The sequence below is a fragment of the Acomys russatus genome, chromosome 25 (assembly GCF_903995435.1).
Source record: "Acomys russatus chromosome 25, mAcoRus1.1, whole genome shotgun sequence".
Taxonomy (NCBI): Eukaryota; Metazoa; Chordata; class Mammalia; order Rodentia; family Muridae; genus Acomys; species Acomys russatus.
Window position 1 is genome coordinate 10894051 of NC_067161.1, and position 25968 is coordinate 10920018.

General features: G+C 50.3%; 3 protein-coding genes across 3 annotated transcripts; all 3 read right to left on the reverse strand.

The window, feature by feature from the left end:
* Positions 1-160: 160 nt before the first annotated feature.
* Positions 161-6358, reverse strand: Elob (elongin B). Its single transcript, XM_051167786.1, has 4 exons — positions 6270-6358; positions 6031-6165; positions 4333-4438; positions 161-518 (listed from the first exon to the last, which is right to left on the reverse strand). Exons 1-4 carry the CDS (start codon positions 6270-6272, stop codon positions 406-408), a joined length of 357 nt encoding a protein of 118 aa, XP_051023743.1. The 5' UTR covers positions 6273-6358; the 3' UTR covers positions 161-405.
* A 4641-nt stretch (positions 6359-10999) lies between these two features.
* On the reverse strand, positions 11000-12435 carry Prss33 (serine protease 33). The gene is made up of 4 exons (XM_051167784.1): positions 12277-12435; positions 11868-12139; positions 11516-11685; positions 11000-11341 (listed from the first exon to the last, which is right to left on the reverse strand). Exons 1-4 carry the CDS (start codon positions 12420-12422, stop codon positions 11183-11185), a joined length of 747 nt encoding a protein of 248 aa, XP_051023741.1. The 5' UTR covers positions 12423-12435; the 3' UTR covers positions 11000-11182.
* A 6212-nt stretch (positions 12436-18647) lies between these two features.
* Positions 18648-23971, reverse strand: LOC127208783 (serine protease 41-like). Its single transcript, XM_051168365.1, has 7 exons — positions 23905-23971; positions 23783-23809; positions 23667-23702; positions 23297-23465; positions 21934-22214; positions 19262-19419; positions 18648-18887 (listed from the first exon to the last, which is right to left on the reverse strand). The coding sequence occupies exons 1-7, from the start codon at positions 23969-23971 to the stop codon at positions 18648-18650; spliced, it is 978 nt and encodes a 325-aa protein (XP_051024322.1).
* Positions 23972-25968: the final 1997 nt, after the last annotated feature.

A 25968-nucleotide genomic window follows, 5' to 3' on the forward strand; every position in this document is an offset into this window, starting at 1 on the left:
AAGGCATTTTGGTTTTTTAAAATCTGTACAGTAAAAGCAACTTTTCTGTCAAATAAAAAATGAGAAACGCAATAATTGGTCTGTAGACTTTTTACTCATATGGGCAGTTGGAAAAGCCAGGCGGTGGTGGCACACACCTTTTATCTCAGCACATGGGTGGAGGGAAGCAGAGCTTCTACAGAGCTGAGTTGTAGGGCAGCCAAAGCTGTACAGAGAAACTCTGGAGTCTCTTGGCCAACAGACTGGCCTAGGCTGGGTTTTCAGTCCTAGTGTTCAGTTTGGCCAGAGAACAGGATGGTCTTGTAAGCTTTCTGAAAAGTGAGCAAGAGAAAAATGAGCCAGATAGACAGCCAAATCTTTTTTTTATTGGGGGGAATGGGTCTCTAGGGGGTGGCCCTGGGGCCCTCACTGCACAGCTTGTTCATTGGCACTGCCTCCAGAATCCTGTGGCTTCATCACATCTGGAAGCTCTGGAGGGCTGGAGAAGGGCTCAATGCGCAGGGCTTCAAAGGCATCATCTGTGGAAGGGAACAGAACAGTAGAAGATTCCCAATGTTTCCTTCACTTGGAAGGGTGAATACTAAGGCCACAAGCCAGGCATGCTGGTATACGCCTTTAATCCCAACACGGGGGAGGCAGAGGCAGGCTGATTTCTGTAAGCTTGAGGCCAGCTGGTCTACAAAGCTAGGACAGCCAAGGATACACAGAGAAACTGTTGACTGACTTGGCAATGGCATTTTATCTTCTGCTCCCAAGAGACCTAACTTTACCACCCATTCCATTAGATACTCTAGGGTTCGGCATCAACCAGGGTGGCCACCTGGCTTTTCTGTCACACTCCACCAAGATCTGAATTCCCTTGACACCAAACATCAAGACTAGTTTAATTCAAAAGCATCAGGTAGGCATTATTATGAATACATAAATGCAAGCAAAACCACTTCGGGGAAGGTTGTCATCTTTTGTTCCAGTTAGTCTGATTGTTGTTCAGTACCAAACCACTCTCCGCTTCAAGGCAGCCTTTGCATTTTTGGGTCCTAAAGCTAGTTGCTGCTAGGTACTCACAGCCAAATTCAACTCACAGCTTAAGCCCTGCTTTGGGAAAGTAAGATACTGCCTTTTTTTCCCCCAAGGCAGGCTCATGTACCCCAGAATAACGTGTCCCCACCTACCCACGTGCTGGGATTACAGGCATATATCATCTGGATTTTTTAAACGCAGTGCCAGGAATCACACCCTAAGCGCTTCAGGTCTGTCAGGCAAGTGATGCTTTACCAACTCAAAATCCATTTTGTTTTTAGCACCCACTCAGTACAAAACAACCTGCGCTACCACCACCACCAATCTTTCTCAGGTGTTTGCACCCACCCAGAAATTCCTGACATGGCTCTCAATACTATTCATGTAAGTAGGGAACGAGGAGGGGAAGAGTTGAGACGGCTTCCAGGAAGTCCAAGATGCTGGCAAGCTGCCATGTAAGTGCTTGGACTCAGGTGCTTTGTAAGAGCAGCATGCACAATTAGCCATTCTGGTCACAAATGCCAGTGGTGCTGAAGTTGAACTGACCAAGTAGTGGTGTACATCTTTAATCTTGTACTTTGGAGACAGATCTCTGAGTTTGAGGACAGCCTGGTATACAGAGTAAGTTCCAGGACTACACAAAGAAACCCTGTCTCAAAAAACCAAAAGCTACAAATCTACAGTGATAGATTTCTTGCTTCATATTTCCCTCATTCCAGTTACTAGGCTGGATGTTGAGTGGGAGAGGGAGGGAAGGGAAGGCTTCTAATTAGGTCCAGAAACCTAGTGCTGTCAAGATGCTTCCAAAAGTGCACCTGCAAATCCTGTCACAACACATTTCGTCTGCCAGAGGGATATAGAACCTTTGGTTCAGTCACCACTTCCATATCCAATGCCATTCCAGGAATCATGAAAACACAAGTCACTGCCTTTAGCTTTGCTACTACTAAAAGTAATGTTAACCTCCAGTGTTCTAGATTCTGCTCGGGAGAAAAGGGCTGACTTTTGAAGACAACACAACCTTTCCTTGAGATAAATTTTGTTTTCAGCTTCCAGCTTAAGCAAAAGGTAATCGTCTGCCCCCCTTATCTTCACCAGCCCTCAATGTTACCGTGGGGCAGATTCTTGTAACACGGCATTTTACAGCAGGCTCTGCTTGGAATGCCCTGTGGAGATGGGAATTCCCGGCTGGATAGGGGCAAGAGAGACAACTGGCTACACCTAAAGATATACCTTGCTGAATTGAGATTTACTTTATAAAAACTAGCCTTATGTTTTTTGGGACAGGGTTTCTGTGTTAGCCTTGGCTGTCCTGGACTTACTTTATAGACCAGGCTGGCCTCAAACTCAAAGCTATCTACCTGCCTCTACCGCCTGAGTGCTGGGATTAAAGGCATGTGTCACCAAAACTAGCTTTGCTTATGTTTTCTTTCAAGATAGAAAGGATGCTTTTCTGGGCAGGAGAGATGCCTCTGCAGAGGTTAAGGGTACTGGCTAGTCTTCCTAAGGTCCTGAGTTAAATTCCCAGCAACAACATGGAGGTTCACAACCATCTATGTGACCTGGTGCCCTCTTCTGGTCTGGAGGTATACATGCAGGCAGAGCACTATATACATAATAAATCTTAAAAAAACAAATACCCAACAACCGGGGCACTTTTCTATCATTGTCATTTTAAAATGTTTTATGTGTCTATGTGTACCATCTATGTTATGTGGCTTGTGCCTATGAAGGTCAAAGGCATTGGGTTTTCTGGAACTAGAGTTATAAATGGTTTTTAAGCTGCTATTTGGGTAACAGGAACTGAACCCAGGTCTTCTGCAAGAGCCAGTGGTTTGTGTTTATTATTATTTTTTTTAAAGATTTATTTATTACACATATAGTGTTCTGCCTGCATGTATATCTGCATACAGGAAGAAGGAACCAGATCTCATGATAGATGGCTATGAGCCACCATGTGGTTGCTGGGAATTGAACTCAGGACCTTTGGAAGAGCAGACAGTGCTCTTAACCGCTGACCATCTCTCTAGCTTGAGCCAGTATTCTTAATTGCTGAACATTTCTCCACATTTTCTTGCCCATCATATATACAGTCCGAGTCCATAGCTGCGGGAAAAAAAAGCCTATGGCTCCTGTTTAAGTTCCCAAAGGCATATCCTCTTTTTTTTTTTTTAAATTTGTGTTGAGACAGGGTTTCTGTGTATCCTTGGCTGTCCTGGAACTCCCTCTGTAGACCTCTGGCATGGTATCTTGCTCCAGCAAGTAAGTTCCTTATAGCTTGCCTCACATCTATAGCAGCCCATGTCTTGGCTTTCCTGTCTTCTAGGACAACTGTGAAAAGATTAGGTGGAGCTGGGTGTAGTAGTTAAATTTCTTTAATCCCAACACTTGAGAGGCAGAGCAAATTCCAGGACAGCCAGGACTCCATAGATGAAACCTGTCTAAAAAACAAACAGCCAGAGACAGGCATGGTGATGCACGCCTTTAATCCCAGCACTCAAGGCAGAGGCAGGTGGATTGCCGTGAGTTCGAGGCCAGCCTCGTCTACAAAGGAGTCCAGGACAACCAAGACTACACAGAGAAACCCTGTCTCGAAAAACAGAAACAAAACCCAAACAAACAAAAACAAACAGCCAGGTGGGCATGGTGTCACATGCCTTTAATCCCAGCACTTGGAGGCAGAGGCAGGTGGATCACTGAGTTCACGGCCAGCCTGGTCTACAAAGTGAATCCAGCCAAGGCTACACAGAGAAACTCTGTCTCTAAAAACAACAAGAACAAGAAAAACCAAACAGCCCAAGCATGCCTTTGATCCTAGGCAGAGGCAGCTGGAAATCTGAGTTCAAGGCCAGCATGGTCTACAGAGTGAGTTACAGGGCTATACAGAGAAAGCCTGTCTCAAAAGAAATAAACCCAAACAAACAAAAAAGATGAGGTGGGACAGGGTGAAGTACTCAATAAATCCTATAAACGTGGCCGATATCAGGAACCTGCAAGTCATCTTTAATATCTACCATCTGTGTCTCAATTTTTAACAATTATTTTTCATGTGTATGGACACCAGGGCTTCAAGTGCCCTGAACCTGGAATTAAAGTTCTGAGCTGTCATGTGGGTGCTAGGAATGGAAACCAAGTCCTCTGGTACAGCAGCCAGTGAGTGCCTTAAATTACTGAACTATGTCTCCAGGCCCTGTGCTTTGCTTTTTAATAAGGAAACAAATACCTCATGCTCTTTGTGGACTGGGAAAGCTTGAAGGAACTCTGCTTTGGGTGTTACTAGATGGCAGCTGCCACCCAGGTTAGCCATCTTACCTGCTCGGAAGGCCAGGCCCACTGTGGCAGGGGCCTGTGGCCGTGCTGTCTGGCTAGTAAAGCCACACTCGCCCAGAGTTTTCCCGTCATCAAGGAGCTGGTCGTCCTGAAGAGAGAAGCAGGGTTTGGGGAAAGGTCCTAAAGGGCAGGTCCCAAAGAGAGCCTTGCTGGTCAGCAAATCTACTGGGGAGAGATGTCCCGAAGTACAAACACACATTCCAGAACTATAGCCAAGAATTTCCAAATCTGATGCCAGGTGGTGGTGGTGCACTCCTTTAATCCCAGCACTCAGGAGGCAGAGGCAGAGGCAGATGGATCTCTGTAAGTTGGAGGTCTACCAAGTGAGTCCAAGACAGCCAAGGCTACACAGAGAAACCTTGTCTCGAAAAACCAAATAACAAAACAGGCTGGAGTGATGACTCCCAGCAGTTAAAAGCTCTGGCTGAGAATCCCAAGTGTATTTTCTAGTGCTCATATAGATTGGCTCCCAGGTCCCTTTCCATAGGACGGATCTGATGCCTCCACAAACATCTGGACTGTGTGTGTGTAGGGAAGATGCCACACAAAAACAGCTCAAAAGAGCTCTTTTCTGGCTTTTCTAAGTTCCCTAGGTAAATCTAACTCAAAGAGGTTGTTGAATTTTTCTACACAGTATTTTGTTTTTGAATTTCTGATCCTCCCGTCTCTACCTCCCAAATGTGATTTCTGCCCAGTTTTTCCAGCCAGATGATCTAACCTAGAGCTCCACGCAGACAGATCATGCTACCACTTAACAGAGCTGCAGCCCTCACTTCTTTTAAGTTTTGTGTTTTCTTTTCTTTTGGTTTCACTGTGTAGCCTTGGCTGTCCTGGACTTGCTTTGTAGACCTGGCTGGCCTCGAACTCACAGCGATCCACCTGTCTCTGTCCCCCGACTGCTGCCACCACGCCTGGCTGTGTTTTCTTTTTAAACCAACCTTAACCTTAAAATGGAAATTACTGGAATTCCCAACTCACAGGGAAGTCAGGAGTTTTAATAACCCATAGAGGCATAGAATGCAGTACAAGAATACTATGTGGTTCCTAGAATAACGGATGGGTCTTTCAGGGAAAAGCCCAGTGAGTATCAGAGAAAAGCTCTTTGGAGCCAGGCTCTAGCCTAGCGCAAAAGAAGCTCCTGTTTACAGCTGGAATTAGCGCAATGTGCTTAGGTGGCTGACCTTATGCTTCTGGGAAACCTGAGTCGATTTTGAGGCACGAGAATCCAACTCCACAGCTTGGCTTATTGAAAACTGGAGCTGGCTTCTCAAGTAAAAAGTGTGCGTGAATGCTAGGCGGTTCTAGAACATCAGGAGACTTGCAAGGATAAACACTGTGGTTGGATGAATCTTGACCTATCTTCTAGACAACACTCGCATTCATCGGGTTCCACCCCACCCTCTGGCAGTGGGATTCCGGTGGGCTCCCGGCAGGCCAAAGGTTAGGCACATGGTGGTGGCTTAGCCTGAAACAAACCCTGGCTCTGGCACGATCTTCGCCTGCATAAAATTACCGAGGCCTCGGTTTCCCCAACCGTTGAGCAAGGCCGCCTAGCAGGGCGGGGCGGGGCGGCTGGCTCGGGACCCGACGCCGCCCGCCCCTCCGCACGATCTGAGACCCCTTACTTAAAGAGTCCTGCTTGGCCCCCACGCGCGCAACCGCCACGCCCGCTCGTCGCACCTTGTACAGCCGCTGCTCGTCCGGCGGCCGCTTGAGGATGCCCTCGACGATGCGCTTCAGCTCGAACACGGTGCTCGACTCCTTGGCGTCCGTGAAGATGGTGGTCTTGTGGCGCCGGATCATGAGAAACACGTCCTGAGGATGGCGAGCCCGCGTCAATGCTAGCCCGCGGCCCCCGGGCCGGCCCCGGAGCCCCCGCCGCCCCCGGCCCCGCGCCCCTCCCCCCCACGCCCGCTCACCATCCCGGCGGCTGCTTCTGGCTCGACGCGCCGGCGCGGCCGCGCTCCGCCCCTTCCCGGCAGTCAAAGCGCGGCCCGGCGTGCTCCGCGCGGCCCCGCCCGGTCCCGCCCCTTGTCCTGTCAGCCCCGCCCACACCGCCGCCGCCATCTTAAGCGATCCGGAAGCGGCTTGATGTGCGTGGCCGCCATCTCGGTGTCTGTGCTGTAGATGGGCAAAAGCTGAGGCCCTCACGGGTCTGTGGCACAAGCGACGTTTGAATTGGAACATAGAGAGAGAGTGAGATCTGCCATTTTTTTTTTTTAATAATGAGTGTTTTATCTGGATGTACGACTATGCACCAGTTGCATGCAGTGCTTGGGGTGGCCAGAAGAGGGCGTCGGGTCCTCTCGAACTGGGATTACAGGCGGTTGTGAGCCCCCAGGTGGATGTTAAATGGAACCTAGCTAGAGCTCCTGCGGGAGCAGCCAGTCCTCATCATCACTGAAACATCTCTCCAGCCCACCCTTATTTAAAGGGCAAGCTCACATAGGGTTGCGAGCGAGTAACTTAAAAGCCATTTTGAGGAGTTGTATAATTTTGGATTTTATCGCCATTGGGTGTTGTCCTCATCTCGCTTCAGGCTTGGGTCTGTTGGTTTGTTAAATCCAATTCAGGCATGCTTATGTGGCCTCTTAGGAGCTAGAGAAGCTATTGGTTTTGGAGACTGGGTTGTAGTTATTAGGGTCAATGCCTGGGTCTTGTCAACACCAGCTAGGTAGGCTTGCCTACCTAGTCCCAGTATATCAATTAAAAAGTGTTAATAGTAACCGGGCATGGTGGACACTCGGCAGGCAGAGGCAGGCGGATCGCTGTTAGTTCGAGGCCTGCCTGGTCTACAAAGCGAGTCCAGGGCAGCCAAGGCTAACACAGAGACCCTGTCTCGAAAACAAACAAACAAACAAACAAACTCCCAAATGTGTTAATAGTGAAAAGCAGAGACAGATTTATTAAATGTGGTCTCATGAGGAAGGCAAGAACTCTGGCTGTTCTGGACTCGCTTTGTAGACCAGGCTGTTATTTTTTTGTTTTTTGTTTTTAATTTATTTTATTAATTTATTCTTGTTACATATCAACGGTTATCCCATCCCTTGTATCCTCCCATTCTTCCCTCCCTCACATTTTCCCCTTACTCCCCTCCCCTATGACTGTGCCTGAGGGGGACTTCCTCCCCTTTTATATGCTCATAGGATATCAAGTCTCTTCTTGACCAGGCTGTTTTTGAACTCACAAAGATCCACCTTCCTCTGCCTCCCAAGTGCTGGGATTAAAAACATGTCCCGGGCTGGAGAATTGGCGCATAGGTTAAGAGCATTGGCTGCTCTTCCAGAGGTCCTGAGTTCAATTCCCAGCACCCACGTGATGGCTCACAACCATCTATAATGAGATTTGGTGTCCTCTTCTGGCATGCAGGCATACATGTAGGCAAAACACTGTATACATAATAAATAAATCTTTAAAAATAAATAAATAAAAGCATGTGCCACCACACCTGGCTCCATCCTGTGTTTTTTGTTCATCCCCTCCCCCCTCAAGACAGGGTTTCTCTGTGTAGTCTTGGCTGTCCTGGATTCGCTTTGTAGACCAGGCTGGCCTCGAACTCACATCGATCTGCCTACCTCTGCCTCCCAAGTGCTGGGATTAAAGGTGTGCGCCATTATGCCCAGCTCCACCCTGTGTTTTAAAAATGCAGTGGGCAGGCAGATTTCTGTAAATTCGAGACCAGCATGCATGGTCTACAAAAAGTTCCAGGACAGCCAGGGCTATTACACAGAGAAAGCTTTCTTTACTCTTATTTCCTGGATTGGTTCACTTTCTGAGTGAACCCACGGTGCTGCTGGCTCGGCCCTTCGTTATTAGACTGGTGACTGACTAAACTTGCTTCCCAGGTGACCTGCAGCTTCAGGCAGTTAACCTCATCCAGGCTAGTTTTCTTTAATATGAGAGAATAGGATTGGGGTTTTAGACTAGTGGTTAGTTAGTGGGTTAACTGGCACTTACTAGGCTTTGGGCTCAGTGCAGGGACTGGGGGAGGTAACAAATCTACAAAGTTTTTGTTTTGAGACAGGTTCTCAAATAGCCCAGCCTCGCTTTAAACTCACTCTCTCTCTCTCTTCCTTTCGTTCTCTTTTACTTTTACTTTTACTTTTTCTTCTCCTTCTCTCTCTCTCTCTCTCTCTCTCTCTCTCTCTCTCTCTCTCTCTCTCGTGTGTGTGTGTGTGTGTGTGTGTGTGATTTTTCGAGACAGTGTTTCTCTGTGTATTCTTGGCTGTCCTGGACTCCCTTTGTAGACCAGGCTGGCCTCGAACTCACAAAGATCTGCCTGCCTTTGCCTCGTGAGTGCTAGGATTAAAGGCTTGTGCCACCACACCTGGCTGAGGATGTAGATGAAGGTGACCTTGAACTTCTGATCCTTCTGCCTCCACCTCCGAAGTGCTGGGATTATAGAGGTGTACATTATAATGCCCAGTTTTATGGGATACTGAAAATCTAACCTAAGGCTTTATGTATGCCAGGAAAGCACTCTAGCAACTGAACTCAGCCTTCTGAAGTAGTACTGTAGAGCCTCTCCAAGTGTTAGCCCTCATTTTCCATCTCCTAAGGTATGACTAGCCATTGTTATTTGAGCCTGTTGGTAGTGGGGAAAGCCTTTAGTCCCAGCACTCAGGAGGCAGAGGCAGGTGGGTTTCTGTGAGTTCCAGCCTGGTCTATGAATTGAGTCCAGGACAACCAAGGCTGCATGCACAGAGAAACCCTGTCTTGAAAAACCAAAAAATAAGCTAGGCATGGTGTCACCAAAACAAAACAAGACAGAAAAACCAAAAAGCTTAAAAATTTTTTTTAATATTTGAGCAGTAGCCTCTGGCTCGGCAGGAACCCTCTGAAATCTCTTCCTTCACTGGCCTTCACTGCAGTCCTCCTAGCCCCTAACTCTCCCATCCTGTCAAGTAGCAGATCAGGCCTGTGGTGAGGCTGGTGGCCAGTGGGTAGGCTGCAGCTCAGAGCTTCTGATAGCTTCAGCAGGAGGGCCACACCCTGCATCTGGCCTTGCTATCAGTCAGACAAGGTGCCACAGACTGCACAGACATGAGATCTGTGCCTTGCTAGCAGCATGCACTGACAGTCCAGGGATGGCCTGAGAGGCCAGGCAAGGCTGAGAAAGTCGGAAGACACCTGAAAAGCACTGGTCTACCACCCTGCCAGTTGTGACTGGTCTCAGCTGTGACTTTGGGCACCATTTTTTTCTCACTTGGCAAATAGGAAAACTGAGTCTTTGATGAAATGGTGCAGAGAGCCTCCTCCCTCCCCTTACTCAGGAGCATATCACAGGGTGTAGTGGAGCCAGGAGCTGACTGACCCCTGCTCTCTGCTTCTACAGTCTCTCCTTGGCTGCCTGGTCATACATAAGAAATCCCGGGCTCTCCAGACTGGGATCTACAATTTGTATCAAGGCAAGCCCAAGGCCCTGAGGCTGTTCACTCTCTTTCAGCGGTTCCTCGTGCACTACCCGAGTAGGCTTCCTGGAGGAGTGCTTGCCTTGCCAGGGCAAAGGATGATGGAGGCGGTGGAGAGAGGTGGGGAGTGACATACTCACGGTACATCCTGAGCGCTGTCAGTGTTTTCTCAGCAGGAGCCCCAGGGTCCAGTCACTGATGTGCACATGGCCATTTGCAGCATCCCAAGCATCCTCATCCCTTATCACAGGTACGACAGTTCTATATACAGATGACTGTACTCAGCCTCCCGGGGCAGGAAAAGCCACCTTGAGCTCTTCTTCCACACAGCCTCTCTCATGGGGCCAGGGATCATCTAGTGCAGCTCCTTGGATTCACAGCACATCAGATAAGACGGGGGAAGAGGAAGGTGGGGAGGGAGCAGACACACTCAGGCCTTTGATCATCCTCCACCACATTTTCTGTCTCCTCATTGTTAACTCCTAAGAGATGGCTTTGAAACTCTCTGGCTCTCAGCCGGGCATGGTGGCGCACACCTTTAATCCCAGCGCTCGGGAGGCAGAGGCAGGTGGATCGCTGTGAGTTCGAGGCCAGCCTGGTCTACAAAGTGAGTCCAGGGCAGTCAAGGCTATACAGAGAGACCCTGTCTCGAAAAACAAAAACAAAAACAAAACAAACAAAAAAAGAAATTCTCTGGCTGCCTGACACTGTAGGAGCTGACCTCCTGAGCATGGGATGCCACACACAGAGGGCGAGCCTATTTTCCCTCTGGCATGCCTCCATCACAATTGGGCAATAATCTATATATACTAGGTTTTATGACTATGTAACAAATTGCCGCCGAGGTAACAGCTTAAAACAACATAAATTTATTGAAACTCTGTGGATCAAAAGCATGGGTGGCACAGTTGGGTCCTCTGTTGGGCGCTTAACCAGCACGAAGGCAAGAGATTAGAAGATGGGGGTAACAGCAGACCTGGTGCTCACGGCTGGCTGTGGGTGCCTTGTGGTCCTCACGATGCCTGGCCCCTAGACATTCAAAATCAGCAAAGGAGATGATCGTGGCTGGCTGTTTAGTCCTTCGTAGGCTTTTAATCTGTCTGACTTCCTCCAACAAACAAAGGGCATGGTGGCCAGATGAGCCACCAGCTGGCCTGCCCATCTTTAAAGCAGAAGGAAGTAAATTCTAGCCAAAAGGAGAGGGCAGAAGTGTAAATGCACAGGACTCACAGAAAATCCCTCAGTGACAGAATATGAGCCTCAAAGGAGGAGAGGAGGCGGGGGTGTCAGGGGTGTGGGGTGTGTGGGGTGTGTGTGTGTGTCTGTGGTGGACTCTTAGCTTTTCAGCTTCATGTAAGAAAGCAGAAGAGTTCAAGATGGGCCAGGAAGCTCTGGATTCGGATTCTCAAACCCCACCAACGTCAGAGGCTCAGGTGGGCCTGGATCCAAGGACTATACTTGGCCACGTTGGTATAGACACCCGGACGGTTGGGCAGGGCACAGCCCTTGCCCCAGCTCACTACCCCCACCAGGACCCAGCGGCCGGACTCCATACAGGTCAGGGGCCCTCCAGAGTCTCCCTGCAGGAAAAAAGGTGAGCTTAGGCCTTCTTTCAAGGCCACTTTCCTAGTTCCAGTTCCCTGAGGTAGCTAGCGGCTTTAGGTTAGGGGCCTGGAACCTCCCGGGTCCTGGGTTCTAGGGCAGTTAGGCGGCTGGGGAACCAATTCCAGAGGATGTGGATTAGCGAGACACACCTGGCAGGCATCCTTGTGGCCCCGGCGGTAGCCAGCACAGACGTTCCCTGGTAGCACTATGCGCTCATCCTGGGGCACATTGGCACCCAGGTGGTAGAGGTGGTCACAGGCTCGAGAGTCCATCAGTGGCACCCTCACTCCTTGCAAGGGTCGCCCCTCTGGGAGTGGTACTGAAAAAAGAGGAAGAGATCTGAGAATCAGGAGAGTGGACAGTTTGAAGTGGGGCTCAGTGGGAAAAGGCGAGTGGGAGGGTCTGACTTGTAAACCAGGACTCCTTGAGTCTGAGTAGAAGGGAGATTTGTGCTTCCATGGTGCTGGGTCCCATACTGCACAGTCTGACAATATGTTTTACCGCCTGGGCTGAGGCTACCCCAGCCAGTGACCCAGCATGGAGACCCTGGTGGTGGATGGGAGCCTGGTGCAGGCAGGCAGACAGGCTGGATGCGGGCACTCAGGGACACTGGGTGACGCAGCTGCAGTAGTGCCAGATCGCCGCGGGCCTCATCCTCAGAGTAGTCAGGCGGCAGCAGCACCCGTCGCACGGGAACCAAGAGCTCGTGGGATGATGTCATGCCCAAACTCAGTGCTCCCAGGAGCACACTGTACTCTGATGGCAATACCCGTCTGCAGAGTAAACAAACGGGCTGCTGGCAATACCTAGACCGTGGGGCTACTGGAAGCCGCACCGCCCACACCTCCCCAGGCAGCACCTGCGCTTTCCCTCAGGCTTTGTTTTTCCTGGAGCTGGAATGAGCACTGACCTAGGGAAGCAGTGAGCTGCTGTCAACACCCACTGGGGTGCAATGAGTGACCCTCCACAGATGTGGGCTCCACGGTGCTGGATGCTTGCTTGCCACGGCCACTCTCCATCCCGAGCATCCCGGCCCCCAACGATCCGACTGGACATGCGGGGCTGCCCACAGGCTATGACGGGACAAGTTGGCAGTGAGGGTTGGCTGCGACTTGGGGTCTAGGAAGGGGGGACAGGACCAACCTGAGGAGGAAGCGGTTTTCAGATTTCCTTACCTGCACACTCCTGCACCCTGGCTCCTGCAGGAGGAAGCAGGCAAGGTGCTAGATTAGGGATTTGGTGCCAGGTAACAGAGCCTGGGTCAGAGATTAGGTAGGAGGTAGGACATATTTGTTACACTGACCTCATGCCAAGCTTGCATGCCATTGGCAGCCTCCATCACCCTCCCCCAGAGCACTGGGAGGAGGGAGTAGAATTTACGCACTACCTACCTACAGCATACTCAGATTTGGAGAGCCTTTCAAGGTCAGTGCCAGAGAGACTCCGTGCCTTGGAGTAAAGATCAGATGCCCCGTGTTGCTCTGGGAGAGGCGAGGCAGGCAACTCCTTGGAAGCACCCTGGCCCTGGCGCTCACTCACCCAGCACTAAGAGGAGCAGGAGCTGGAGGTGAGCAGCATCTTTCATCCTCCCTTCAGGTCTGGCCTGGGTGCAGGTAGCACTTCTCAGGTCTTGGTCTCTGGTCTGGAGGCAGCAGGGGGCAGAGAGGAGCCCATCCCAACCAGCCCTGTACCTCCATGGCTGTTTTGTCTGCCATTACTTTCTGCGTGGTCCTGGAGCTATCCCTGAAGCCCAGACTCTACCCCTCTACCTCTGCCTTAGACTCCATGTGACCAACCTGACCAAGCATGCCCAACTTCTGAGATCTGGGCACCTTAGGCCTCAGTAGGAAACCCTGGAGCCTCACCCTCTGGTTCCCAACAGTGATTCCTAGCAGCCCTTGGGCCCAGCTCTCACCCTTGAAGCCTGGGTCTCCTCTCTGATGACTGGGGCCAAGGGAGGGCCTGGGGGCTTAAAAGACAGAGGGGGTGGAGGCCCAGGTAATTAACAAGGCCAAGGCGGAGCCGTGGCCTCACCAGAACAGCCTCAAACAAAGATGCTTTGAGTAGAACTTAAGTGCAGGAAAAGGACACCAGGTGCTGAGGAGGGGCATGGGGCGGGCCTCAGGGGAGCTGCGGTTAGGCCAGGAAGCTCCAGAAGATGCCTGGCAGCTCATCTCTAAACCAGATCCTGTTGCCTTGTGAAATCTGCTCACTGGAGCTTCTGAGCTTTATTGTTCTGATCAGTAATTCCAGCTCAACCAGGCTAACTGGCCCCACAAGGAGGCTCAGACCCTGGACCCAAACCCTAGACCTCAGGCCTGCAGCAGACTGCACACAGAGCCCAACCTGGCCAGTCCCTTCTAAATCCCAGTCTGTATGATCTTGGAGTAGAGAACGGTCAGTTTCAAGCTGCTACAACCCTTTGGCCACAGCAGCACTCTGCACTACACTGGGGAACAGTATGCGCTTTGCTTTGGGGGTGGCCAGGATAGAGCAAAGAACACAGTACTGAGCTGATGCCTATGCCTTGCCTTTGGATCTGTAAAACTATGAGATAAGAAATCTCTCTTGGCGTGGTGGCGCATGCCTTTAATCCCAGCACTTGGGAGGCAGAGGGAGGCGGATCGCTGAGTTCGAGGCCAGCCTGGTCTAGAAAGTGAGTCCAGGATGGCCAAGGCTACACAGAGAAACCCTGTCTCAAAACAAAACAAAACAACAACAAAAAAACAAAACAAACAAACAAACAAACAAACAAAAAAAACAAAACCAACCAACCAACCAACCAACCAAAAAAAGAAATCTCTCTTATTTATAAAGTTATCCTGCTTCTGGTATTTTGTTATAGTCACGAAAAGCCAATAAAGAAGGTGATACATTCATTTTAAGACAGTTTCCACTGAGTAGAACTGTGCTTAGTACAGAGCTGGCGCTGAAGAACTGGGAGTAAGAGGAAAAGGCTGAGCAAAACCACAGGCTGAAGGCAAGGCGGAGATATAGAGAAGAGGACACTGTTGTAGTTCAGTGCTTGAGTGTAGGGAGGAAGCCAGCTTTCAGCCTTGGCTTCTGCTCAAAGACCAAATTTAAAGCCCACACTTGAGAGCCAGGAGTGGTGGCGCACACCTTCAATCCCAGCACTTGGGAGGCAGAGGCAGGTGGATCGCTGTGATTTCGAGGACAGCCTGGTCTACAAAGTGAGCCCAGGGCAGCCAAGACTACACAGAAAACCCTGTCTCGAGAAAACAAACAAATAAAAAACCAAAAAAAAAAAAAAAAAAAAAACCAAAAAAAAAAAAAAAAAATCAAAACAACAACAAAACCAACCAACCAAACAAACAAAAAACCCCAAAACAAATAAAACCCGCACTTGAGGCTTGAGAATGTGACTAAGATGACAGAGTGTTTCCCTCCATACATGCACAAGACCACGCATTTTAACCCAGGGTGACATGAACTGAGTGTGATGGCACACACCCATAGTCCAGCACTTTCAGCGATGGAGTCAGGAGGATCACAAGATCAAGATAATCCTTGGCCACATAGCAGGTCTGACGTCAGCCTGGGATACATGAGACCTTGTCTCCAAAAAACAAAACCCCCATATTTGCTGGGGGTGGATAACTCAGCGGTAGAGCTCTCTCTTATTTGAGGCCCTAGATTTGATCCCCAGCAACACACACACACACACACACACACACACACACACACCACACACACACACACACACACACACAGAGAGAGAGAGAGATACAGAGAGAGAGAGAGAGACAGAGACAGAGAGAGAGGAGAGAAGGGAGGGAGGGAGGGAGGGCAGGGTGGTGATGGTGGTATTAACCGATCCACTGGCTCACCTCTCCGGAGTTTGGCCTTGGCATATCCTCCCTCCAATGCTGAGCCCTCGGTGGAGTTACTCAACTTCCTGCACACCCCACTTTTCTCATCTATAAAGCTGACCACTTGGCTGTTATGAAGATTAGCTGGGTGAACCGTGCAGAGCCTGGAGGAGGGCCAGGCATGTGGCAAATCCTATAAAAGTGCAGGAGGAGCGGAAGAAGAGTGTGCCCATCCTCCTCCAACCTCTGGGATCGTCTGTTGTTCCAGGTCTGGCTGCCCCTAGACGGTGAAGCGGTGTCCGTGGCTCTTAAAAAGGTTAATAAGGACTAGTAGGGTTGGGAGCAACCCAAGAGCATACGGTCACCTCTGGGGTCATGGACCAAACTTTGCAAGTTAGGTGGGTGTGCCATCTGGCACAGGGCCTGAAAGCTGCAGCCTGGAGTGACGGCGAGATGCACGGAGCAAGGAGATGAGCTCTCTCTCTGAGAATTTGGTTCAGTTGAGGGAAAAGCCTCCAGCTGTTTGAATGTTGGACGTTTGAACCTCGGAGAAGGAAGCGCATACCCTCAAACCCGACCCAAGTGGAGGCGCAGACGGTGTGCTGAGCCTGTCTCGCTGTCCGACTCTGTCTTCAGGTTACCGCCGCGCTGAGAAACAACACCACGTGTCCTCAATAAGCCACATGCAGCTAAGGCCTGATCCTACGGTGAGGCACGTGGACCACGGTGAGACCAGGAGCACTCGGTGCTGGTGTGACGGCGAACACTCAGGTGTGGGCTATGGTTAGGAGGTCTTCCCGTCACTAACCGGCCCCAGGCTTGGCAGTCTTCGAGCAGTCTGGAGGCACAACCATCAGTCTATGTTACCTTTCGTGTTGCACTAACAGGAGAGAGGGTCTGAGGCAGAGAAACAGAGAAAATTAAAGGGACAAGGTAAGGACAGGGTGGTCCTGTCCCTCTAGCCTGGTTCACATCTCTGGTCTGCCAAAGGTCAAGAATGCCACCGATTAGCTGGGTGGTGGCGGCGCACGCCTTTAGTCCCTGCAATAGGGAGACAGAGGCAGGGGGATCTCTTGAGTTTGAGGCCAGTGTAGTCTACAGAGTGAATTCCAGCCATGGTTACACAGAGAAATCCTGTCACTAGAAACAAGAACAAAACAACAACAACAAAAAAATGGCACCAACTAACAAAGTCTGTGCAAAGGATGTCTATTTAGAGACAACATTGTTTTTTGTTTTTGCCTTTTGACCAGGTCTCATTGTGTAATCCTGGCTGGCCCAACTCACTATGGAGATCAGGCTGGCATTGAACTCGTAAGATCTACCTGCTTCTGCCTCTGGAGTGCCAAGGTTAAAGGTCTTGAGCCATCACTTTTGGCCAATAATCCTTTTATATAAAGATATTTAAAATAAGACTGATAAAATAGAAGGAGAAATGCTGAAGGCCTGTAGTTACAGACAGCTGTGAGCCGGCATGTGGGTGCTGGGAATTGAATCCAAGTACTCTGGAAATGCAGTCGGTGTTCTTAACTGCTGAGTCATCTTTTTCACCCTTTATTTATTTTTAGTTTTTGAAAGGAAAGCTGTCAGGCTTGGGGGTGCACACCTTTAATCCCAGCACTCGGGAGGCAGAAGCAGGCAGATCACTGTGAGTTCGAGGCCAGCCTAGTCTACAAAGTGAGTCGAGGACAGCCAGGGCTACCCAGAGAAACCCTGTCTCGAAAAACCAAAAACAACAAAAAACCCCAAACCAACCAGCCACACCCTACCTCCACAAACAAACAAACAAACTCCCATTCTGCTTTCTGCTCAGTGGCTTTTGTCAAGGTGACACAAACCTGAACATATGTAGTAAGAAGGAAAATTAAGATTTGACTAGGTATACTTTATTCTTTTTTTTTAAAGATATATTTATTACTATGCATACAGTGCTCTGCCTACACATACACCTGAAAGCCAGAAGAGGGCATCAGACCAGATCACATTGTAGATGCTTGTGAGCCACCATGTAGTTGCTGGGAATTGAACTCAAGACCTCTGGAGGAGCAGTCAGTGCTCTTAACCTCTGAGCCATCTCTCCAGCCCTGTACTTTAACCTTTTTTTTTTAGGCAGGGTTCCTTTGTGTAGTCTTGGCTGTCCTGGAACCCACTCTGTAGACCAGGTTGGCCTTGAACTCATATAGCTCCACCTGCCTCTGCCTCCTGAGTGCTGGGATTAATGGTGTGCACCACCAAGCTTGGCTGGTTAGACATACTTTAATCCCAGCACTTAGGAGGTAGAGGCAGGCAGATCTCTGAGATGGGGGCCAATCTGGTCTACGAAGTGAGTTCCAGGATAGCCAGGGCACCTTGTCTTCAACAACAACAACAACAACTTGTTTGTACATATGTCTGGGGGTATTGTGTTGATTAATGATTGATGTGGAGGGTACAGCTCATTGTTGGCAGTACCATCCCTGGGTGGGTGATCTGACTTTTTAAAATTTTTATTTTTATTATTTATTTATTTATTTATTTTTGATCTGGATTTTTTAAGAAAGCAGGCTGAGCAAGCCACAAGGAACAACAAGCTTCCTTCATGGTCTCTGCTTCACTTTCTGCCTCCATGTTCCTACCTTGACTTCCCTCGGTGATGGAGTGTGACCTGAGAGTTGTAAACTGAAATAAATCCTTTCCTCCCCAAGTTGATTTTGGTTGTAGTGTTTTTTTGGGGGGTGGTGGTGGTGGTGGTGGTGGTGGTGGTGGTGGGAGAAGGGTGGTTTTGACCCCTGCTTGGCTTGGCTCTGGTGTTTGGTGTTTTTGTTTTTTTTGTTTTTTTAATTATTTATTTATGTATATGAATGTTCTGCCTGTATGTACCCCTGAAGGCCAGAAGAGGGCATCAGATCTCATGATAGAGGGCTGTGAGCCACCATGTGGTTGCTGGGAATTGAACTCAGGACCTCCGGAAGAGCCGCCAGTGCTCTTAATTGTTGAGCCATCTCTCCAGCCCCCGGCCCTGGTGTTTTATCACAGCCACAGAAGCTCTAAGTAGACACTGGTTTCTTCTGAGATTTTACACTGCTTATAGTCAGGAATCTCAGCTTCACATGAGCAGAGCTCTCCGGGGCGGGGGGTAGGGGGGTGGGGAGCTTTTCAGGGTGCTGGGGGGGTGGGGGTGGGGGGGTGGGCTGGGGCTCCACTCTCCACTCTATAGTCACTGACAGATCCGCTGTCTGCAGCCAAAGCCTAGACAAGCTATCATGGGTCCTGGCCTGGACCACTCATGGTGAACATAGGGAAGTGTCCAGGAAGGCACAAGGTCCCCATAACGTCCTGAAAAGTGCCGACTCAGATATGCACAAGAGTTTATTGGTGAAGGAGATGGACAACAGCTGCTACCTTATACTGAATGTCCTGGGCCCGGGGAGGTGCAGTGATGCTTTGGGCCCAAAGCTGCAGCTTCCTAGGTTCAGGTGGGCCTCAAAAGCCAGCGAGCCCAGTGCAGAGTGAGGAACAGCAGGGGCGGGGCCAGCTCACGCCTGACGGCACCACTAAGGGTCATGGTGCTCTCGATCCAGTTGTAGTGACGAGTCACATTGGTGTAGACGCCAGGTAGGCTGGGCCGCCCACAGCCTACTCCCCAGCTCACGACCCCAATCTGATACCAGAGACCATCCATGTTGCAGACCAGAGGACCTCCTGAGTCACCCTGAGGGGCAGCATGGGTGAGCCTGAGGGTTCGGGAGGTGGGGCAGGAGAAGGGGGGGTGGGGAGGGCAGGGAACACTGTCGGGGAGAAGCAGGGTCCTACTCTTCTCCTCCAACGCAACACAGCCTTGGCCTCGCGTCTTCATCAGGAAAGTAGGGCCACAGTTCCTACCTCTGGGGGAGGCGGGGCCCTCAGGGATGATGGGAAAATATCACAAATGGAAGATGAGAGGTGTGTTTACGGGCTGGGTAACTAAGGGCTGCATGTGACTTCTCATGGGTGAACCCTGAGGACAGGCTGGTGGCAGTCATGAAGGGAGCTCTCAGGCCTGCGGTGGGGGAGAGCAGGCTTCCTCAGAGGGGCGGGCATACTCACCCTGCAGGTGTCCGCACTCCCATCCTCAGCACCGGCGCAGAACACGTCACTGCTGATGAAGAGGTGGAAAAAAACCCTTCTGAACAGTTCATAGCACCTGCTGTTGTTCAGGACGGTGACCTGCACTTCTCGGAGGTGGTAGGGTGGTGGCAGAGGTTCTGGGGGTAGGACAGAGACAGGGCACAGCATTATGGTCACCTCTACTCTCACCCCACACCATGGACAATCCAGTATGACAGAAGGACAGAAGGACAGTAGGACAATGGGTAGATAAATGCTGATGCTCCCCTGAGGCTCCCCCCCCACCCCCGTTCCTCTATATCTTCCCTGGAAGGGCTGGCCCCTGAGTGTGCCAGCAGCACAGGTGGAGACAGGCTAGGGATGCTGAGACAGTTTGGCAACACAGGACCCAAGATGGGAATTCCCAAATTCACAAGACTTGGTGGTGCATGCCTAGGACCTCAGCACCGAGGTGACAGGATTGTGAGTTTGAGGCCAGCCTAGACTGCAGAGCAAAACATTTTCTTTAAACTGTTCTTGGGGCTGGAGAGCTGTTTTAAGAGCGCTTAGTGTTTTTGCAGAGGACCAAGGTTTAGTTCCCAGGATCCACATGGAGACTCACAGTAACTATATCCAGGGGATCTGCTGCCTCTTCTGACCTCTGTGGGCAGAGGTCACGCATGCATATGGTGGTTCACTCTCTCTCTCGGGTACACATATATCCATACTCAGGCACACACACACACAAACACAAGTACACACACATACCCATCTCTCTATTACTGTCTTGGTAAAACTGCCTCCTCTCTCTGTAAAACTGCCTTTTAAGTAGCTTCCCTTTCCTCTCTCTTCTCATGAGAGTTGGGCGTATCCTATTCTGTCATATCTTCCTTGATTCCTCACCTTTTCTGCCACTCAATTAGACATCACTTTCAAACACGAGTGCTTCCTTCTACAAACCAACTTTGCCTCCATTTGGGACTAAAGGCACAAACCACCATGCCTAGACCTAAGCTTTTCTTTACCTGATAACTTGCTCTATACCAGGCTGGCCTTGAACTCAAACCTGTTTACCTCTGTCTCCTGGATTAAAGGCATGTTTGTATTCCAGCCAGATCACACAGACCTAGAAGATCTTTGGATGTGATCTCTTTCCAGAACAGGCATGTTCTGAATTAACATTCCTTTACAACACACTCATATGTAGCATATACAACACATACACACACACACACACACACACACACACACTACACACAAACCCTACATACACACTCAGACCACACACAACCTACATACACAAACACACAAACAGTACACACACGCACACTACACACAAACCCTACATACACACTCAGACCACACACAACCTACATACACAAACACACAAACAGTACACACAATACACAATACAACACACACACACACACACACACACACCTGGCTGGTTAGGCATACTTTAATTCTAGCACTCAGGAGGCAAAGGCAGGCCTCTGCACACAGAGTAAATGAACATATTTTTTTTTTAAAAGAAAGAAATAAAGGCAGTCTAGCTTGAAAGAAAGAAAAAAGGATGAACCTTAAAGATGGGATAGTATGTAAAAAAAGCCACAGGACCACAAGCTGTATTTATGGGCAGACTCTCCATGCATGTTTTTTTTTTTTTTTTCCGAGATAGGGTTTCTCTGTGGAGCCTTGACTGTCCTAGACTCTCTCAGTAGACCAGGCTGGCCTCGAACTCACAGAGATCTGCTTGTCTCTGCCTCCCGAGTGCTGGGATTAAAAGTATATTCTTTAGGTGGTTCCTTAATGGTGTGTAAATTAGAATTTAAAAAGAGAAGCAGTACCCGAAACTGCCACAGGAGGGCAACATTGAAGACACCACTTTTCATGAAAGAATCCCAACAGAAAAGACCATTTTCTTTGGTTGTATTTGTGTAGAATAACCAGAGCTAGGGAAGAGACAGAAAACAAAGCAGGTCTGGGCAGCAATGGGGACAGAGTTGAGAGGAATGAGGAGACTGAAAGAAATGACAGAGTGGGATGAGCTCTTCTTCTTTTTTGGCGACAAGGCCGCATGTAGTCCAGGCTGATCTCAAACTTGCGATAGAGTCCAAGATATGAAGTCTAGAAGAGACTTGAACTCTTGACTTTGCTGCCTTCGCTTCCCAAGTGCTGGGATTATGCCACCATGTCTACTGAGGGGTTGGCCTGTTTTTCCAGACAGGCATGAAGCTAGCTTGGTAGACCAGGTTGACAGGCTTTCTTTTTGAAATGGTGAAAATGCTGACAGCCCATGGCCTCAGCCCTCTGAACATGCCTGATCTGGGGAGCTAAAGTGTCACCTAGTTAAGGACTTAGACAATGGTGACAGTTTCGCAGCTTTGTGACTACACTGGCGGCCACTCTTTAACCATTTACTTTCAGAAGACCTGTCCCGGTTAGCTGGGGAATGCAAGCCCGGCTAAGCGTCCTTCTCTTGCGTACCTGGCCACTGGACGCACACCTTGTCTAGAAGATTGGGGAGTTCCTTGCAGGTGGGAACAAGGAGAGAAGCAATGTGAAGGGAATGGTGAGGAGGCCAGAGAAGGGCTTTGGGGAGCTAGCTGTGGCTAAACCAGGCAACAAAGATAGCCCACCCTCATGCCCACCCCTTCTGCCCCTAATCTCACTCAAGTCCTCCTGAAGGACGCCCCAGCCGGTCACCCAGCAGCTGGGCTGCCGCTGGACCGTGGAGGTGGAGGACCGCACACAGATGGGCTGGATGTACTTGCTGTAGGTGACCGAGGAGGCCAGCCTCAGCAGGGCGAGGTCGTGGAACTTCTTTGTGTTTTCGGAGTTTATGATGATGTCTTTTACCCTGTACCGGTCAGAGTAGGCCTTCCTGTCCCAGAGAGATGGCTTGGAAGTAAGCTGCCCAAGCTGGACTGTCCACTTGGCTGGATCAAGGAACCTGGCAAGGATAGAGAGAGTGGTCAGGACCCTCGGGAGGAGGGCAGGCTGTGTGAGGCGGCTGGATCCCCGTGAGGTGACACCGTGGGGCCAATACTTCTCCTTTGCTGAGCCTCAGTCATTACTGAATCTTTCTTTTTTTATATTATTATTATTATTTTTTTTTTTTAAAGTTTTTCAAGTCAGGGTTTCTCTGTGTAGCCTTGGCTGTCCTGGACTTACTGTGTAGACCAGGCTGGCCTTGAACTCGCAGAGATCCACCTGCCTCTGCCTCCCAAATGCTGGGATTAAAGGCATGCACCACCACCACCCAGCAACTGAATCTTTCTCTTGGATCAAAGGACTCCCTTGTAGGAACGAAGCCTAGACAGGCCATAACCAGATTCCCTGCTCGTGGCACTCTGAGGAGAGAAACAGGAAGACCACTGGCCCACTTCCTAAGGACACTAAGGAAATGCCTGTGCAACCCAAAGAGGAGTCAGACACTGGAGAGGCTACTGTGGGCCCTGAAAGAACAGAATAAACATCTTGTCATTGGGTGGTGTGTGTGTGTGTGTGTGTGTGTGTGTGTGTGTGTGTGTGTGTGTGTGTAACTCAGTTGACGGAGTGCTTGCTTAGCGTGAGTGAATCCCTGATTTTGGTCTCCAGCATTGTATAGACCAGTCATGGTGGTGCATGCCTGTAATCCCAGCCTGCCAGGAGGTAGAGGCAAGAGGTTCAGGAGTTCAAGGTCATCCTCAGCTAAGTATAAAGTCCAAGGCCAACTTGGGCTCTACCACCTCAAAACCAACCAGCCTTGGTGTGGGCCTCACATCTGCCATCTCCTCTTCCTCTGCCTTCCTGATTCCATCCGGTTGGTTGGGGGAAGCCGGGCACAAATGAATATACCCCAAACCTCATGGGGCTTGTTCCAATAAAACACCCTGGGAGAATCAGAACAGTGTTCCCCTACCGGGGGGGGGGGGGGGGGGGGGGGGGCAACGGGGAAGCTTATTGGAGTGGGGCCAGCCGCCGTTCAGCAGAGTGTCAGGAGGTTCAGTTTAAGATTACCGCTCTACCAGACTGCTGCCATCCCAGACTCACTTTCCAAAGCAGTGTGCAGCCGTGAGCACCCATCGGTGGCTGAGAAGGCTTCCTCCGCAGTGGTGGGACTTCCTCAAGCGCAGGCTGGCCTGCCACGGCCAGCGCCCTCGCACGGATTCTGTCCCGCCTACTATGAGTGACCGAATTTCATTCCGGTGGCCACATGGCACTGGGACAGACAAAGAAGACACCTGGCTGAGCAGCTGAGGCAGGCCCGTAGCATCCCTAGGGTACAAGTGTGTGGGAGGGGCTGGGGAGAACCATGTAACCATCCACCCGCTTCCTCCGGTATCCTGAGGCCTCGTTGAAGGCAAGAACCCTTCCCACGCGGTTCGCAGACACCCAGCCCTCCACAGAGCCCGTCAGTCACTTGAGAGGAGTCTGATGCTCGTGGTGTTCTTAAGACCTGTGGAGGAGGAGTAGAAAAGTTGAGGCAACCTCTTTATGCCCGGCCTCTGTATGCTCACAGGGACCACGGTTTCTCACCTGACGTCCGGCTTTCTTCAGGCGACCCTGGGTGGAGGTGAGAAGGTGAGCGTTGGCGGACCTCCAAGGTCCCTGCACTCCCCCATCGCCCCCAGGACGGTGAATGAATCTCTTTAGCTCACCAGGCTCCCCCAGCACCACCAACACCAGCAGCCACACCAGGAGCAGCATCGGGATGCGTACACCCATGGCCATGGCGGCCTCTCTGCAGCCTGCCTTCTAGCTTCGCCAGCTGGCGCTACAGGCTCCGTGGCGCCCCCTAGGGGAGAAGCGGCAGAGTGGGAGCCTTGCGCCGCCACCTTCCCCCAGCTTGACTTCTGACGGGGTCTCACAGCGCACGCTCTTTTATGTGGTGTATCAACAATCATCCTTTTATTGTCAGAGCCCAGGTGCTAGATGCCCCCTCCTCTTGAGTACTGACAGCTTTCTCTAGGACCAAGGCACCAGCCCTGAGCCAGCACCCCTAGGAAAGCTCATAGACAGCCCTTAGGGTACACTGGCTTGGAACCTAGCAATGTGTTAACGTGTTGTTAGTCCTGATGGCCTTTTGTTGGATGAACTGAGCAGCATTTGCTGAAATAAGGAACATATGGACACGTCTGGAAAGGAGGGATCTGACGGTTCCTCGACGTCCTGGTAAAATCCTCCACAGGGCCAGCGATATTTACCCGTACCACACTCAGCGGGTAACCAGGTACTTGGAAACACAGTGGTGTGTGGGCTAAGGACCAAGATGAGCAGTGCAGGCATTGCCTCTGGTATTGGAGGAATTCCCCAACACAATTGCTTTTTCCTACCCCCAATTCTTCCCTTCCCTCCCCTCCTGCCCCTTCCCCCTGCCCTCCCTTCCCCTTCCTTTCTGTTTCTTGGGGAGTATTGTGTGACTTTTCCTGGGAAAGTAAATAACAGATCTCTCTCTGCATCCAGACAGGATGCCAATGACAGGCCAGAGAAAAGATTCAGCCCCAGTGTGGCTCAGTGACGTAGTAAATTCACTGGGGTCACTCAGGACACAGGTCACTCAGATGCAGCTGCGTCACCAGCGGAACACACTCGATGTGGATGACTCAACTCGCAGGCAGCTCTGCCAGCTATGTACTTCCTCCTCAAGGCAATTTCTAACTGCTTGTATAACCCAAAGGAAGGGCTGTGTGGTGTGTGTGTGTGTGTGTGTGTGTGTGTGTGTGCACACGCGCGCGCGCAGGTACATGTAGAGGCTAGAAGTCAACTTCAGGTGTCATTTATCAGGAGCTGTCTTATCTTGTTTATTTCCTTTCTTCATTCCAGATTTATTAGGCGGGTGGTGGTGGCACACGCCTTTAATACCAGCACTCGGGAGGCAGAAGCAAGTGAGCTGTGAGTTCGAGGCCAGCCTGGTCTACAGAGCGAGTTCCAGGACAGCCAAGGCCACACAGAGAAACCCTGTCTCAGGAAAAGAAAAAAAAAAGATTTATTTATTTTTATTTTATATGCTTGAGTGTTTTGCCTGCATGTGTATGTTTACCACATACAGGCAGCGCCCACAGAAGCCAGAACCTTCTGGATCCCCTGGAACTAAAGTTACAGATGAGGAACCCGAGCTTGGTTGTCTGCAATGGCACCATGCCAAGCCGCTTAACTAAGCCGGCTCTCCATCTCTCTACCCTGGTTTGTTTGTTTTGAGACAGAACCTCTCTGTGGAGCCTTGGCTTTTGCTGACAGCAGCTGGCCAGCAAGCTCCAGTGAGTGATCTGTCGCTGCCTCCCCAACACTAAGATTACAGGTGCGTGCTGTCATGCCGGCTAGCCAGCACAAAAAGCGTTTAGCCGGGGGCCTGCCTTCCAGTTTCAGAGGATCAGTATATGGTCATCCTGGTGACAGTGGGCGGGCATGGTGGTGGGCAGTAGGTGACAGCTTTACATCCTGATCCACAGACAGCAGGCCAAGAGAACACTGGCCTAGCGTAGACTATTGAAACCTCAATACCCGGGGCTGGAGAGATGGCTCAGAGGTTAAGAGCACTCACTGGCTGCGCTTCCAGAGGTTCTGAGTTCAATTCCTGGCAATCACATGGTGGCTCACAACCATCCATAATGAGATTTCCTGTTCCCTTCTGGCCTGCAGGCATTATATGCAGGTAGAACACTGGATACATAATAAATAAACAAATGAACAAATAAGTAAATAAGTAAAATTAAAAAAAAAAA

Coding starts and splice junctions, on each gene's coding strand:
- Elob (XM_051167786.1), bottom strand. Junction 4,439..6,030: donor ACGAGCAGCGGCTGTACAAG/GTGCGACGAGCG, acceptor TTCTCTCTTCAG/GACGACCAGCTCCTTGATGA. Junction 519..4,332: donor GGGCCTGGCCTTCCGAGCAG/GTAAGATGGCTA, acceptor TCCCTTCCACAG/ATGATGCCTTTGAAGCCCTG.
- LOC127208783 (XM_051168365.1), bottom strand. CDS start 23,971: ATGGGTGTACGCATCCCGATGCTGCTCCTGGTGTGGCTGCTGGTGTTG. Junction 23,466..23,666: donor GAGCATCAGACTCCTCTCAA/GTGACTGACGGG, acceptor TGTCTGTCCCAG/TGCCATGTGGCCACCGGAAT. Junction 19,420..21,933: donor CGTCCTTCAGGAGGACTTGA/GTGAGATTAGGG, acceptor TCCTACCCCCAG/AACCTCTGCCACCACCCTAC.
- Prss33 (XM_051167784.1), bottom strand. CDS start 12,422: ATGTCCAGTCGGATCGTTGGGGGCCGGGATGCTCGGGATGGAGAGTGG. Junction 12,140..12,276: donor GCAGCTCACTGCTTCCCTAG/GTCAGTGCTCAT, acceptor TTTACTCTGCAG/ACGGGTATTGCCATCAGAGT. Junction 11,686..11,867: donor GGGTAGCCTCAGCCCAGGCG/GTAAAACATATT, acceptor CTCTTTTTTCAG/TACCACTCCCAGAGGGGCGA.